This window comes from Myotis lucifugus, unplaced genomic scaffold, assembly GCF_000147115.1.
Source record: "Myotis lucifugus unplaced genomic scaffold, Myoluc2.0 scaffold_208, whole genome shotgun sequence".
NCBI classification, from domain to species: Eukaryota; Metazoa; Chordata; class Mammalia; order Chiroptera; family Vespertilionidae; genus Myotis; species Myotis lucifugus.
The window spans coordinates 1,129,259-1,145,978 of record NW_005871256.1 but is presented as its reverse complement, the minus strand read 5'-3'; the positions used below and the strand labels follow the sequence as shown (position 1 = coordinate 1,145,978).

General features: G+C 51.8%; 1 protein-coding gene across 1 annotated transcript in view; it reads right to left on the bottom strand.

Moving 5' to 3' along the window:
* Window positions 1-8,792: 8,792 nt before the first annotated feature.
* HRH2 (histamine receptor H2) overlaps window positions 8,793-16,720 on the bottom strand; it is a 37,678-nt gene continuing 29,750 nt past the window's right edge. The window contains exon 3 of the mRNA XM_014463402.2: window positions 8,793-10,366. Coding sequence (XP_014318888.1) covers window positions 10,330-10,366 — 37 coding nt within the window. The 3' untranslated portion in view covers window positions 8,793-10,329. The remainder of the gene's footprint in view (window positions 10,367-16,720) is intronic.

Sequence of the window (16,720 nt, the reverse complement as noted above, 5' to 3'; positions counted from 1 at the left end):
GGCCGTGTCCAGGTCATCCCTGCGTCTCCAGTGTCTAACACGGCATGGCACTGACTAGGTGCTCAGTAGAAGCCGAATCCAAAAACTAGTTCCAACTAAAGGCTGAATTTATAAAAAGTCTGCAAGAATCCCTTTGGCTCTGCAGGAAGCACAGAGAGTATGAGCAGTGATGATTTCAGCAGAAATGCCACGGGACGCACGGGTTCTCCATTATTTATGGGGCTAAGGAGACGTGTTCCCAGAGCACCGCGATATATCCTGAGGATGTCAGGGCAGAATGTGAGTGACTTTAATCCTTAGAGGCCCTGCAACCCTGCTCTGCAGCTACCAGGCAGGGGTGGGGGGAGGGCTTACAGCTTTCTTTTGCAGCAGAACTGACTATTTGGGAGCTCAGTTCTGCTCCTGGCTGGATAGTTTCTCAGTGTGCTGGCAGGAAGGGTGGTGAGGTCAGAGTAGGACAGCCTCTGGGAGCAGAGGGGTCTGCTCAAGTCCTGCTCTGCCCTGAGTCACTAGCTTCCCCCTATGGTTGAGCATTGACCTATGAGCCAAGAGGTCATGGTTCGATTCCCGGTCAGGGCACATGCCCAGGTTGCAGGCTCGATCCCCAGTGGGGGACGTGCAGGAGGCAGCCAATCCATGATTATCTCTCATCATTGATGTTTGTATCTCTCACCCCCTCTCCCTTCCTCTCTGAAATCAGTACAAAAAAATTTTTTAAAGAAAAGATTTACAAAGAATTTGCATTTCATTTGCACCAGTAGAGGTTGTATAATTATCTGCAAGGGACTTCTTCTCATTCATGTTAGGAAGAGTCGAGGGGTTTTCAGGAAAGACTGTTAGTGCTTTTCTCAAGAACAGAGGGCATGTCACTTCCAAGGACAGGAGTTGTGCTGGTCCCAGGAATATGCCCAGGCTCTACCGCCAGACAGTCCAGAACTTCGCCTTGTGCTTGGAGACCCCAGAAGTGGTTGGGGCTGGAGGCAGACTCTGGAGCCCTGTCCCATTGGTGCTGGCCCTTACTTTCCCTGCGGATTTCCACTTTTGGAGACCTTCTGTGATGGTCATATGATGATCAGCAGACTGATCACAGAGCCATCCCAGGGTCTGGTATTCCGTAGGTGCTTATAAATGATTGCTGAATGAATTATTTGATGAGCAAATAGCCTTGGACTTAGAATGAGATGGAGCTCAATGCAAATTTTAAGTGTGCTTGGCGAAGGGTCTCTTTCCTCTGAACATCCGTTTCTTCATTTGTGAACCCCTGCTGTCCTGGATGTTTGAGGATGGGACGCAGTCATAGTCATAGAAGCACCTGGTACATAGTTAGCACTCATCCACGATGGCTTCTGCCCCGAGTGCCCAGCTGCCTTCTTCAGGATTGCAGGAGGCTCCATACATTTCCCCTTATTCTTCCCTAAACAAATGATTTCCCCTTAAGTACTGCCTTCTAGATAAGCAAAACTCTTATTTAATTTGATTGTTTTCCTGTTTGTTTAATTACTACTATTAGAACGTTAATGCTTTCTTGTATCTTTTTCACGGCTATTGTGATAGCTCCACTCTGGGTTACTGTATTTGTCAAGTTCTGCTGTTGCAAGGGTCAGACACCTGATTCAGAGGAAAAGGCTTAAGGAGAGTGTGGAGTACTGGGTTTTGTAATTCCGTATTCTCAGGGGCTGCTTTAGCTAGGGCACGGCTACATGTAGACAGTCAGGCGGTGGGCCGGGATGCAGTGTCTGTGTCTTGGCTCCTCTCCCCTGTGTTGTCTTCACTCTTGGGCAGAGCGGCCATTTGCTCCCATCCTCTCCTCTCGACAGCTCCATTGAAAGAGCCCTCCCTTCCCCTGGAAACACCAAGAGTACTGGGACTTGGGCCCAAACCCTGCAGCCGGGCACTGTGATATGCTGGCCCAACTTCACAGACTATGGTCACAGAGGTGTGGGGCCAGTCCCAGGGAGAAACGGGGGGTGGGGGGGGCACTCTGCTACCTGAGGCAGGGAGTGCTCCTGTTTCCTAGTTTACAGGTGGAGGAGCAACCTCTGTCCACTCCTGTCCCATCAACAGCTAACTTGCCCCTCTGATAAGCTGATTTCCTCCAAAAAACGGGACCCAGATATCACATAGTCCACTTATAAAGCCCTTTGGGAACCAGGTGACTTGTGTCAATTTTTGTCCAAGGCCATATATGGAACCTGGTGGCAGAGGTGCTCGGACAGGGAGTTCCCAAGAAGCTTAAGGTGGGCCCTTGTCACAGCCTCATCAAGGGGGCCCTGGACGATCTTGTGCAGGTCCCCATCCTTCATTCCAGTGTCTGTGAAATGGAAGCAAGTAACTGTCCTCTGGGCTATTTGGAGGGTTCGCTGAAGGGAGGAGCCCAGAGCAAGCCCTCAGGGATTGCAGAGTTGACTCTGAAACCGTGTGACCTTAGGCAAATTCCTTCAGCAACTTGAGCCCAAGCATCTTCGTCTGTATGAGATCATGACAGCCCTGCGTCCAGGCCGGGTATGCAGGAGGCGCTCAACAAGCATTTGGACACTGAGGGGAGAGAGGGCTTTGTCAACTAGAATTTCCTACCAGGTGCCAGGTGCTCTCACCAACACAACCTCACTGTTACCAAGTCTCCGCTATATAGATGAGTAAACTGAGGCTCAGAGAGGCAGTTGCTCGCACAGCTGCGGGCAGAGCCGGGCTTTGAGCCCCTGTCCTTACCCCTGATCCAGTTGCTTCCCTGATCCAGTTGCTTCCCTGAGGAATTTGGAGGTTGTTTCGATATCCAGGCCTCATCCCTTAAGGCTGACTAAGAGGGCACTGCTCCTGAGGTCTCCCCAGCGCTCTAGGCTGGGTTGGGACCCCCCCTTATTCCCCACAGCTCCCTAGGCCCTCCGTCCATCACAGCACCTACTCCTGGATTGCAACTGTCTATGTCTCTTCCTCCACTGGACTGCGGGTCAAGCCTGGTGTGCCTCAGAGCCCCTGGCCCCTGGCAGGCTGGTGGGAGTGAACATGGAGCTCAAGAAATTCAGACACATGTATGGTAAAGCGAGAGCTCCGGTGTCACCCCGGAGCATGGTCCTGCACCTCCCTGAGCCTCAGTTTCCTCATCTATGAAATGGGACTAACTACCTTCTCACCATGCTGTTGTCAAGAAGTAGTGTACTTAAGAGTAGCGAATGTTATTTGAAGACTTAGTCATTCCCTTTATGTCTCCCAACAATCTTTTAAGGCAGACACTAGAATCATGCATTTTCCAGATAAGAAACAGGCTGAGAGAAGAGAATTGATTTGCACAGCTGGAACTTACCACATGCCTGGTGGGAACTCGATAAGTGGCGTGTGTAATAATAATAAATGTTCATAAAATAGCCGAGTGGGCTGTTCCTGACCACCCTCCTCCCTGCCCCTTGTTAAATGCCACGCCTGGCCAGGCCGTGCACCGGGCAGGTTGCAGGGCTCGGACTGGCTGGGGAGGAGGGCTGGGGTGGCTCCTGGAAGGGAGGGTGTGTGGGGCAGACAGAGGCCTTGCCCAGCCAGTTTGGAGAAGTGACGGCTCAAAAATTCTCAGGCTATGATCTGGAGAAATCACTGCACCCCCTCTACCACCCCCAAATTTCCATTGCATCTGCCTCTTAGCAGTAACCTCTTCCTTCTGCAGGAAGAGCTGGAGCAGCCGCCAACATCACTGGGACATCTATCATGTGCGCTCCTATCGAGGAAGGGAGGGCTGAGAGGCGCAGTGTGGAGTGGCTTGGGGTCAAACATCCTCTCTGAGGACGGGGGCAATCACTGTCCTGTTTTGATGAGTGAAGTGTCAGTAAAAGGCCCTGGCACCCAGTAGGTGCTCAGAAACCCTTCCTCCCTCTTCTTCTCCTTCCTTCCTGAGACATTTCCTGAGAGCCCGTCGGGGGCCCAGTGTAGCAGGGAGATCAGACGGTCCTTGGAAGCCTGGAAGACCTGTGTTGGATACTCATGTCAATGCTGAATCCAATATGAGGTCACCTCTCCCAGGCTCAGTGTCCTTGTCTGGGCATACTAATAGGTCCCTCAGCTGGGAGTGCACTGTTCTGGCCACCCCCAGCCTGGATGCCCCAGGTGAGAGACCCGTGGGAGAGGGGTGGGTGCCTGGCCTGACTCCATGACCCACATGACCCCTCCATCTGCCTCCTTGGTCCCCTGGATGAGGATCTCTTTGGACTCAAGGAAAGGAGCAGGTCTGAGGATGGGGATCTTTGTACATCTTCCTCCCCAGGCTTGGCTGAGGTCTTGCATGTAGCTGGGGTGAGGTTGGGTACTCTGGGGGTTCTGGAACCTTGCTCTCTAGCAAGAGAATGATTTACCAGAGAAGTGGTCAGCTCCTTGTCGCTGAAGGCATTTAAGTAGACATTCATGACCACAGGCAGAGGCATGCTAGGGCACCAGGAATCCCAAGGACCCTTCCTGATTCTCTGTGTCTAGGAGAGATGACAGACGACTTGATTGCTCCTCTGTTGGGAGCGACCTTGATGCTGCAAAAAGGACACCAGGGTGAGAAGCCCTGAGCTGACTTCCGGAGTCCTGTCAAGGATAGGACAGCAACCCTTGGTGAAGAGCCAGTCAAGCTGCTCTTTCCCTGGCAGCTGTTGACTCTCCTGCAGCTTAGCATCTGGTTCTGACGGATTCATGGAAGGTCATGTGCTAGCAACTGCAGGTGGCCAGGGGGCAGCTCATTACCTAAGGGTGGAAGGATGGGCAAGGTCAAGGGGTCCATGGGAAGGTACCTGGGTGAGGTGGCCACCTGGAGAGGTTGGGATCCTCTGGGACGCATTTCAGGCAGGACCAGGTGAGCTGGGAGTATGGAGAATCAGGACGACTACTCGGAAAGGTGGATGGGGAAGACTGGGGAGAAGGGGAGACACTGCAGGCAGCCTCTGAACCTGAGACCAAAGGCTGGATTTGTCCACGCTCATTTGGTTGCAACTGCTAGAGGTGGGATTAAACCCCAAAGGGATCTTGTTCACATAACTGAGAAGCCCATGTTGGCTTGAGGTATAGCTAGATCCGGACACTCAAACACTGTCCTCATCTCTCTCCATTGTTCAAGCCTGCTGTCCCCATGTATGGTCTCAGGGGGGTTCCCCCAAGATGGCCACCTGCAGCTCTTCTGCCCAGCAGCTCCAGAGTCAGTGCCAAGTAAGCTCTCATCACCCTGGGCCTAGCCCTGAACAGCATGGAAGGTTCTGGTTGATCTTAACTACATTGGATTGTGTCATGGACCTTCACTGGTCTTTGGTTACCCAGCCTCCCTGCCCCCTTCACTGGGGGACTTGCGCTCTGCCCCCTGTACTGGGGTTTGTCCTGGGGCTGTCCATCAAGGTCTCGTGTTCTCCAGGCCAGGCCAGGCCACGGGTGGCCTTACTCCAGAGGTTTCACATCATGGGCAGAGACCAGTAGAGGTCATTCCTCACCTCTTGCCATTCATCATGGTGGCAACCTGGCAGAGAGCAGAAGGGCGGGCGCTCTGCTCTGGGCTCTCAGAGCTGCTCCAGCATTTGCCCAGCACAGCCCTCCCACTCGCCCTTCGTTTCTGTGAGCTACTGACACCTTCCAGTGGACCCACCTCCCCAACCTCAGGGTTCAGGGTGCACAGCCATGGACCCCTGATGTCTCAGATAGCACCCCTAAGGTTGGTGGGTGACAAAGGATTTCCCAAAATCTTCCTCAGAGCCACACGCTGCACAGTAATTGAGCACCAACTGTGTGCTAGCCCCTGTGCTCGGCATGGGTCCAGAGAGGCATCAGTCTCCTCACGGCCTGTGGTCAGGGGAAGGAGGAGGCGCAGGGGCAGGGACCAGTGTTTGCTCAGCTGGGCCTGCCGTCTCCCAGCTGCTAATTCAATTGGCGCTCAGAAAGGTTTGCTCCTGTGTCCTCTCATTTCCCTTTAAAAAAAAATCAATGAACTGCTCATGATGTCTTTAATAGAGACAAAACCAGAGCTTTCTATAACCTTGTTATGGGTTTGGCATTTTCATCATTTCTCCCCAAAGCTGAAGCTGGGTTAATGTGTCATCATGTGGGAATCAGACAGTGGACAGAGACAATTGGTTAATTAGGAATTAACCAATAATCAACGTGCTCTCAGCAGTTTCCCATTTCCAGAGACTCCCTCGGGCATCACAGCAGCCCTGCCTGTTGGGAGACTGGCTCAGAGACAGGAAGGAACTTGCCTAAATCCACACAGCCAGGATGGAAGTGGTGGAGCGGGGGTTCGATCCTGCATCTGCCTGACTCCCCAGCCCTGGTTTTCTTCTGTGAAACAGGGAGCTAGATGGTGGGGCTGGGAGGAGACGCCTTCTGCAGGGAGAGGCTGAGGGCTGGGCAGTCCCTTGCCAGCGGAGGAGTGTCCATGTGTTCGCACTGCCCCCTGGTGGCCGCCCTGTGCCTGGTCTCCAGGTGTGGGAGTGTGGAGCTGGGAACTGCAGGCTGGTAGCTGTGGGTGGGCTGGAGGAGACTGTCCTGGTGCAGCAGCCCCTGCTTTGGGAAAGCTGGAGGTTTCAGCCATCCATAGCCCATGCTCATGTGGTTGCTATCTTCTTGGAAAAGTGTTCATTTGTTAATTTATTCAGCATGTCTCCAAAGACACCTGTGCGCCCCAGGCCAAAATGCTGATGACTGAGCACAGTGCTTGCCCCAGGGAGCCTCCAGGTAAAGGTAGACACCCACGATGCAGGGAGATGTGGGCACTGTGAGGCCAGGTCTAGGGCATCCTGGGAGCCCTAACTCGGCAGGAATGGGGAGTGGTGGGAGGGGCCAAGGAAGGGCTGGTCCAGAAAGGTAAAGGGGGGTGCTAAGTGTCAGAAGGGAGCTGGGACAGCTGGGCAGAAGGGCGAGTCTGCCATGAAGCTAATGGTCCAAAGCTCAGGGGCCCTCGCTTTCCAGGGCTCTGTGCTTCATGTTGCAGTCGTCATTTTGTGGTCTTTCCTTCAGGCGACCCACCCCAAATTGTGTAAGCTGCCGGAGCTCCACCAAACCTGGCTCAGCCCCCCCAAAGGAGGAGCCATAGCACGGGGGGAGGGGGATAAAATGACAGAGGCAGAGAGGCAGGTTGGCCCAGCTGAGAAGTGTGGTTTCAGTGAGGCCGCATTAAAGGTTCAGTGGCCCACTCGCTCCTGAGTTGGAAAGTTGTCTATAGAACGAGGCGTTCTTCCAGGGAAACCCCCAGACCCAGGCAGAGGGACCCCTGCCATGGTCCCCATGCTTTGGAAGACCCTGCCCTGACCCTCCAGCTGCACTGCTCCCCACGAGCAAGGAGTCCATGGGCCCAGGACAGTGTGCCCACCTGGAGTCACCCCAACTCCCCTCCCATTGAACCCTGGGGATCGGGACCTGATTCCAGAGTCTGTGCAAGCCTCGCCCCAGCTCCAGCCTTCGGGGGGTCCACACTGAGTGTGCGTGTGGCCAGGCCCAAGGACAGCTAGTTTGGGGTGTGGAGAGGGGGTTGGAGGATGTAATGGGGGCGGCAGGCAGCTGAAGCTGCTGTCAGGTAGGGGAGGGTGGCCGCCGTGGTGGTCTCCCTTCCTTGACTTTCATTCTCTCCACAATGATTTATAAGACCTGCTGTGCCGTGTGCTGGGTGCACCCAGGGCCAGGCCGGGCTGGGCTTCCTGGGCCACGTGTGCTCTCAGGCCTGGGTGCCATGGCAGGAAGTACCAGGAACAGTTCCTGCAGGCAGGTTTGGAACCCAGCAGGAGGGGTGTTCTGAGAGGAGACAGAGCCGCAGGGCTGATCATGCCTGGTGTAGAGACACATGGGGGAGGAAAGGGCATGGGAGAGGGCCAAGACCCGGATGCCAGCGCAAGGAGGCCACTGCTCATACTTCTTGGTGTTTGGTTGTAGCACAGGAGTATGTTAAGGGTCCAGAGCTGGGCAGAAATACAAGGGGAGAGGTCACTCTCAGGGCTGGGAGCCTATCTGGGTGGAAAGCGGGGGCTGTCTCTGACCATCTGGTCTCTGCGACACAGGCCAGACCTGTTCCCTCAAGAAGGGGTTTCCCACCGTGTCTGCAGCCCCCAGGAGGCAGCAGGAGGCTCCCCAAAGGCAGGGAGAAGGCGCTTCTCTGGCCCAGCCTGTTAATTAGACCCTTCAATTGCAATTACTTTTGCAATTAGCTCAGCTGGTAATTGGAACTGGAGGTGGTAATTTCTGTCCTCCACAGACGCTCCCTCTGAATTGGGCTTTGCTCATCTGTCCAGGGTGCAGGGAGGTGCCCTGGGGAGGCTGAGCTCTTGGGTTAAGCGATGCACGCACAGCCCTGGGCTTGGCTCACAGTGAAGCGTTTGGGTTCTGCTGCAGCCTTAGGGTGGGACATTTGGGGCGTGGCAACGGGTGCTTTGTGCTCTCCCCTTGAGTGTGGCCTGGCCTACTGACTTGCTTCTAGCCAATAGAATATGACAAAGGTGATGGGTGTCGCTTTCACAAAAGATTACAAAGAATGGTGACTCTGGTTTGCTGGTGGACTCTCGGGCTTGCATGCTTTGATGGAGTCAACTGCCAGGTGGGGGAGGCCCACATGGCAAGGAGCAGCCTGCGAGGAGCAGAACGCTGCCCACAAGCCAGTCCCTCCCTACTTGAGCATTCAGATGAGACCATGGACCACAGCCTCCTGAGGCTGCGAGCAGAAAACAGAAAAGCCAGCTAAGCGGGTCCCGGCTTCCGCCCGTAGGTACTGTCAGGTAGTTCATGTGTGTTTAGGCTGTTGAAGCTGCTAAGTGTTGGGGAAATTCCTTATACACCAATAGGTAACCCGTACACAGACAAACTACTAAATTACATCTGTTCTACCCATTGACCTTGACAAAGCATATGTTAAAAACTACCTGGAATATCAGGTTCAAATCTGGAATGTTTGGACTCCTTGGAGTTCTGCTCCAGAGCATGTGGGAGGGAGAGCAGGAACTTGCATGGGGCCACCCCTGCCCTCCCCACGCGCTCCCTTCTTCCCCGGGATCCATCCCATACATCCCAGGCCTTGTACATGCCCAAGGGTTAAAACTCCAGACATATCCCTCTCTTGCAAATCGCCACCCCTGGGCCCAGCCATGCACACATCACCAGCACGGTCTGCTCTTGGGAGGTTGGATCTGGGGGAAAGGTCCCCATAGGCCTGGAATTGGGCTTTCGCATCATCGGGCCAAGGAAATCCAGGGTCCTAAGTGGGGTTTAGAAGGGAGGGTGGGCTCCTAGTGGGCACTTCCTCTTGGCTCTGTGGACTCCTGACGCTGTGAGGTGCAGCTGTGGGGTCAGGGCAGGACTCTCTAAGGCCCAGGAACCACAGGGGGCCCCTTGCCTGGGCCTGAGGGTGGTCCTGGGAGAGCCCCTTGTTCCAACCTTCTCAGATGGGTGAGTCCCACCCCTCAAGGATATGCCTGAACAAAAAAGCAACCCCAGAGAGTCAGGAAGGTTTACAGGGGATTAAATAATACCGTCCAGGGTTCATTGGGGCCCACGCTGGCCAAGTGCTTGCCAAGCCCTGGCAACCAAGGGTTTGGTGGACACAGCCCCTGCCTTCCCAGTTCGTAGGGGAAGACATACCTCAAAGCAGACAGTTCTCTCCAAGCAGACGGGTTCCTGAAACCCCGGACACAGCAGAGTTTTCGGCTCAACGGGCTCTCAGTTCAATTAGAATTCACTGAGTGTCTGTTACTTGCCAGAAGCTGGGTTTTAAGCAGGAAGGGCTATATTAGCTCAGGGGTTATTAGGGAGCTTACAGATTCGTGGCCGAGCTGTGTGGCTGGGATTTGTGGCGGCGGCCCCCCACCAGGCTGATGCACAGCTGCCTGAGACCTACCAGCGCTTTCTGCCCGGAGCTCATGTTTCAATCAAAGGTGCTTGCTACCTTTGGTGGGGCAGATCTGGTCACATGTCTGCACCCAGGGGCAAGGAGGCTCAGGAATGCAGATGTTTGCACTTCACCTGGGCTCCACAACAGAGGACGCCAGGAGAGAGCGAGAGAGCGTGCTCCCTGACAAGGGCAGCCATGACGGACAGCTGCCTGCCGTGGCAGTAAGCACATGGACAACAAGGTTAGCAGGACTGAAGCCAGCAGTCAGCTCAGCAGTGTGCAGCACTCAAGTACATTTTCTTCTAATGACATGTCACTTTTGTTTTCGGAGACCACTGGTTTGAGGAAGAAGGATGGATCTGATCTTGCCAAATACAGGGTTTTCAGTCTCTTCCGATTTTTTTGCAAGTCACATTCTATTTAATGTGGGTTAAATATTTAAACAACCCCACGGATGCTCCTGCTGTGGGAGATGTTGCAATTTATAACTCCCAGCTCAGGGCTTTCTTTGCTTCTCACTGGCTTGTCACCTTCCCCTGGTCTAGGTTTTGCCTGCATTTTACAAAAAGAAAAAGAAAAAGTTGATTCCAGAATATACAAAGGCTTCAAAATCAAAACCAATCACTATTTATATTTAAAAATATTCTGCAAGCAGTAATATGCCACCTGGGGAGCTGCAAAGAGTTCAATACTAATAGACTCACTTAGGTGGGGTCTGAAACGTAATATGCTGATCCCATGTGACCTAAATCCTCCCAGGTTAGCATATCTGTACAGGACGGACCTCCGCAAACATCCAGTCATGTTTTCTTAAAAACCTGGAAACCTTTACTCTCTTTTTTTGGTGCCATGTGAAGTAGTTATTGACTTTAAAATGATGGGACTTTTTAGAGCAAATGTTTACCAGGCACTCAGTGGGTATTGGACACTTTAGATTCATTATCTCATTCTATCCTGACTTGATCCTTAAACTAATGGCCAGGCCCATTTTACATATGGGGAAACTGAGGTACAAATGAATAAGTCACCGGCCCCAAGGTTCCCTTAGAACTTGAACTACAGCTAGAATTCTGATCTCAGGGTTTTGAGGCCAAGAGGGTGAGGGTCTTTCTTAGTAAAAACCTTGAGGCTCACAGTTTATTTATTTGCTTTCTTCTTTTATTTTGGGTCAAAGTAGAACTTGGCTTTGTATACAGTGATACGGGCCTGACGACAGTTTCAGAGAAGTGAGGACCGGAGCCTTAATGCCCACCCTGTGCCTAGAAGAGGGATTTTGGTCTGGTTCAGAGTTTCTTGTGCTTGAAACAGGTGATGCTTTTACACTTCACTTGCTGTCTATAGTGGACCACAATGGATACTTCTGGATTATTTAGATCTTTAAAAAAATAATCTGTGACCTTGTTAACATGGAGATTTGAAATCCCCACGGGGCCCCTTCTTTTTTGCCCTGAAGGGTTACCATGGATACCAACCAGTGACTGATTACCTGGAAGGTGCTCAAAACCAGGACGTCCTTAGTATTGTTTAGTGCCAGGTCCTCACAGCCTGCAGGAAGGATTCAGTGAAGCCAAACCAGGTGATGACTGTGGTCATCTGGTGGTAGGAGACTCCTATTGGTACATTTCCCGTGACGTTTGGTGGGTTGGGCAAAAAGTGAGGTGGTCTCTTGTTGCTCAGATGGGCAGCTAACTTGTGTCAAGGCCCCAGCCCACCCCAGTGGCCCTGAAACATGGCACAGGACCACAGAGCGATGGAACAGTGTCTGGGCGATATGGGAAGTCAGGGGCGGGCATGAAGTGTGCCTGTCCTCTCCCACCAGGTCCTAGGGAGCCCAGGCAAGTTTGGCAGGTGGACCTGGGTTTCTGTAAGCGACAGTCAATCTCTTCTTAGAAGCAGGGTAGATGGGACAACTGCGCCTCCAAGAGAATGGCCCCAAGAAATACTTTTATTTCCATCTCACGGTCAGTGAAACTGATACACAGAATATTCCTTCTCCTTTTGTCTTGAAGGATTCCCTGCATCAGTTGTGACCACTGAGAATGTCCCATATTAAAAATAATCTTAAAGTAATCATGAGCTATGGTTGACAAGTAATACTTGGTAGGCATATAAAAGATTGTATTTTGTAGACATTTATCTAAGCATTTATTCTTTTTTTTAATTTACATTTTTATTTTTATGTTTTGGAGGCTCTGAATTTTTTTCCCCAGGTCCCAAATATCTTTGCAGGGCTTGGAAAAGCTTGTGCTCATAGAGTCTGGTGGATAGAATGGCCCTGCCAGCAGGGGGCTTCCTTGCTCACTGGCTGTGGTTAGAAACTCGGGATTTTGTCAAAGCACACTTTTTAAAAGACTAAAAACCTGAGTCATACACATATATGGTCAACATGTGACAGAGGTTAATTTAAACCATTCATGAGGGAATAAGCAGGATGGCAGAGTGTCTGAGAGTCCGTTGTATATCTGGGAGGAAGAATCTTGAAATAAGATCGCTAAGTTACACACAAACTGGCCAGTGTCCTACAGGGACAATGAACTGAAACTTTGGTGTTATCTGTCCTACTGAACAGAAATCCTTTGTATTTCTACTTGACCAAAAGAAAATCATTCACAACTCATCAATTTTCTACAACTTAACATGGAACTTTGCAGAGTCTGGTCCCTAATCAATAGGAAATAGGAGATCGGAGAAGGGGATGGTCCCTTAGAGAATCAAACAGTCTCGGCCAGGTCACAACCTCATGTCACCCGGATGACATGCTGTCACCCTTATTCCCAAGTTTTGGGTTCATTTTCTGAACCATAGGAAAGGGCTTTACTGAGCAAGTCCTTGCTGGGGTCAGGGTTGGACCTAGGCACGTGGGTGCCCAGGCAGGTAAATAGTTTGGCTTCCCCTTCAGATCTACGTCTTTCTTTTCTTTTTAAAAAAATATATATTTTATTGATTTTTTTACAGAGAGGAAGGGAGACAGATAGAGAGTTAGAAACATCGATGAGAGAGAAACATTGATCAGCTGCCTCCTGCACACTCCCTACTGGGGACGTGCCCGCAACCAAGGTGCATGCCCTTGACCGGAATCAAACCTGGGAACCTTGAGTCCGAAGGCTGACGCTCTATCCACTGAGCCAAACTGGTTAGGGCCAGATCTACGTCTTTCAATCTCTGTTCAACATCTATTCCGTAGGATCAGGGGAAACGGATTTTTCTGTTAATAAAAAACTAGATACAGAAAGAAATTCACTTACTCCTTCATTCTCTGGCCCCAGTGGAGTCAGTGTTCTGAAAATACTCAGCCAAATATTTCCCGTTTTATGGTGATGGCTGTTCCTCCCTCAGGTTGCCTTTGGGGCATCTCCAAATCAAACAGCTCATTGGAAGGCGTAGTCAGAAGCTTTAATTCGCATTTTATGGGTGAGCAGCAGGAACAACTGGGTTTTTGAATTTCAGCAAATGCCACTGTGGACTCCGAGCTTACTCTGACTGCACGTGAATATGGCAAAATGTCCAAACTATAGGCAAACCCATGGAGACGGAAAGGTCAGTGGTTGCCTGGGGCTGGGGGAGTGGCTGCCAGTGGGTATGAGGTTTCTGTTTGGGATGATGAAAATGTTCTGGAATTAGACAGTGATGATGCTTGCACAGTTTTGTGAATATACTAAAAAGTACTGAGTTGTCTACTTTTAAAAGGTAGATTTTAGGGTATATGCGTTATATCTCAATTAAGAAAAGAAACAGAAAAAGGTTAGCACAACAAGAGATTTTTTTAAAATCCCATAAGAGGGTGCCATTTACTTTGTTACAGCATAGTGGTCAGTGCGCATTTTGCCAGAAGAGTGGTTCTGGAAACCTGAGTTAACATGTTTGTGGTTTATCTCTACAATGTGTCAGGGCTCCATACCCTGGCTGGCTGCCTCAAGCTATAAATTGGCCTGGGCTGGGCCTGTCTTTAGGGATGTGTTTCAGTGGGAGAACTTTTCTTGAGGAGTAACCATGAAGAAAAGCCACCTCAAATAATCGTGTCTCCATGTATCCATCCGATGCTCTTATTAATCACTTATTTTACTCCTCACTGCAACCTACAAGGTAGATTTTATTAACCCATGTAAAAAAAATGACATCTGAGGCCTCCCAGTCTCTTGAGAGCTGGACAAGGTTGGTTTGATCCCACGGATTCCCCACCCTCTGGGAAGTCCACAGCCTTTCCCGAAACTGGTGACTTTCCAAAGGGCTAAAATTCTCCGACCCTCCTGGTCTCCTTTGCCTCTGGACACCTGCCTCCCCTAGGACTCCTTCCATTGTGTTCCATGTCAACCCAGATGTGAAACTCCACCCCTTCCCACATTCCCCCCAAAAGCCACTCCTACAAAATATTCATGAGTACAGTGGACTCTCCTGGAGGCCTTTTTGTAGGAGGAGAGGTGGGGAGGGTTTACATCACATCAGTGCACACCGTATAAAACGCACGCCAGGCATTCCTTTTCCTCGGAGTGTCATTTTGGGATTGTGCGCGGTCCCCATCTTAGTGGCTCTTGTCTCCTTCCTCTCTTCCCATCCCTCCCCCTCACCGTCTGCCACCCCAGACGCTTGCCTCAGGAACTCCGCATTGTTCTCCTGCCATCGTGCAGATGAGAGCATTTTCAGATTCCTCCAGGTGCTCCACAGAACAAAGGGGCCCAGTTAACGATAAAGACCCTCTTCTTGGAAAGGAGTTTAGGTTAAAAACAGCGTCAAGAAAAATGTGCTCAGAGTACCACTGTCGCAGGAGGAGAAGACAAGTGCTGGGGCAGGCTGGGCTGTCACTCACAGTGCCCGGTCAGGCTCAGCCCCCTGCAGCAGATGCACACTGGGTCCCTGGGAAAGGAGCTGGGAGTAAACTCAGAATGAGCTCTGTCCCTAAAGCTCTATGGGACACTGGGTGTCCAGAGCAGCCCTGGTTTGGTCTCATGTCCTGGACTGAGCTCAGGATGGGAGAGATTTCCCAGCCTGGGGAACCGCGTAGCCTGCCAGGGTTTGGCATTTGGGAGGCTCAGAACTGACAACACTCGAAATGCACCGCCATTCAGAGTACGATGTGTACGTCTCATGGCTGGAACCTCTGTCCACCCGGGAGCAGGGAGAGAGAACGTGGCTTAGGTCAGGCAGGGCCGGGAATGCCAAGCCAGGGAGCCCAGTCTCTATCCACAGGTGATGGGAGCCACACAGGTGTTTACGCCGAAGAGTGCTCAGACTTGAGTTTTAGCTGTGACTGGTTGATGTTTATTGAGTGTCACAGTGGATCAGCACTTTTATTGCATTGTTCTAATCACCTCACAGCACAATCTCCTGAGTCCTCCAGCAACCCTGGGAGATGCTGTAATTACCCCCATTTCATGGGTGAGGAAACCGGTGTGCGAGGAGGGAAAGTAACTTGTTCACACAGCTGGATTTCAAAGCCAGGCAGACACCGTGTTACACTCACACTGGGGTGCCCTTGGAGGGCTCAGTGAGATGGCCAGACATATTCAGGGAGGAGAGAATGGGGACTGGAAAGTTATTAGGGGCTCAAGAAAGCCATAGCAACTCCTGACCCAGGGCGCTGCCAGTAGGTGGTGGTGGTGGAGGTGGGCACATTGGGAGGCTCTTTGAATCTCTTAAGTACAGCAGCAGAGAAACCGTGATGAAGACAAGGCGATTCACGTTCTCTCTGTGCTTTTTCTCCTTTGCCCTCTCCTACCCTCCCCTCCCTGCCCAGAGGGATGGGGGAGCAGGGAGGGCTGGGAGTTTAGGGGGTGGGGGCATCCTCATTGGTGCCTTCTGTCAGTGGGAGGCCACATGCCACATACCCACTCTTTCCTCCAAGGGCTGTCCCAGGTAACAGGGCACTTCTCCTGTATCTGAGGCCAAGAACTGGCAGCCTTCTGGTCACATGTGGCCTGTGAAAAGGCTTGATTTTGTCTGTACAGTGGCTTAAAATTTTTTTTGCCGACTTTTCAAAGATCTAGCTAGCTAGCTACCTACCTACCTACCTACCTATCTAACCACCCATCTATTCATCCATCTATTTGAACACTTCTACAGCATCAGCTATGTGCCTGGCACCTGTCTGAGAGCTCTACAAATGTCAGCTCATCCGATGTTGCCAATAGAAACCCAGACTTATGGCTTCTTCTAAAAAGGGAGGATCCGGCCCCACACCCCATGGAGCAGTATCACAGTGCCTTGGAGTGCTGCAGCCTCCTCTGGCTGAGTGGCACTCAGAGGGTTGGTCATTAGCCCGGGTTGGGCAAAGGCCAGCAGCAGGGATAAACCGCCATCTGCCTTGTTCTGTTGACGCCAGTGAACTTCCTACGGCCCCGGAACGTGTCTGAATCTGGGATGTGTGAGATGTGTCCTGTGACAGAGGGCACAACCAGGAGGAAGTGAAGGGCTATTCTAGGAAGTAGGGCAGGGACAGATTTGTGGGCTAAATAAAGGGTTACCGTCATATGCCGAGGGTTCGTGGATGTTTGTTACACAGCACGACTGTGGCTGTTGTTAGTTGACGCAGCCTCTCCCCAACTGTGTGACTTGGGCAGGGCCGGCTTCCCGCACAGAGACCTTCAGGAGGATGGCGTGACTTGGTGGAGCTCATGGAATGCCTGGGGTGGGCCCAAGCAGGGTTCTGAAAATGTCTTCTGCCCCAACGTCCTGTCCCACACTCACTGGAGGTAGGCCATCTCTCAAAGGAATATTCTAGTCTCCAGGGGGATGAAAAGAAGCCACAGGCAGAAAAACACACAAGTGGGCTGATGGGGCTGTAGGGAGCCAGCCCCCAACCTCTGGTGCTGTTAGTGGGAGCTTTGAACCAGTGCCTCTCAGGAGGCCATTCACACCGCTATACCCTACTCCGGAATTACACTTGCTGGCATGCTAACCACACATGCCTAC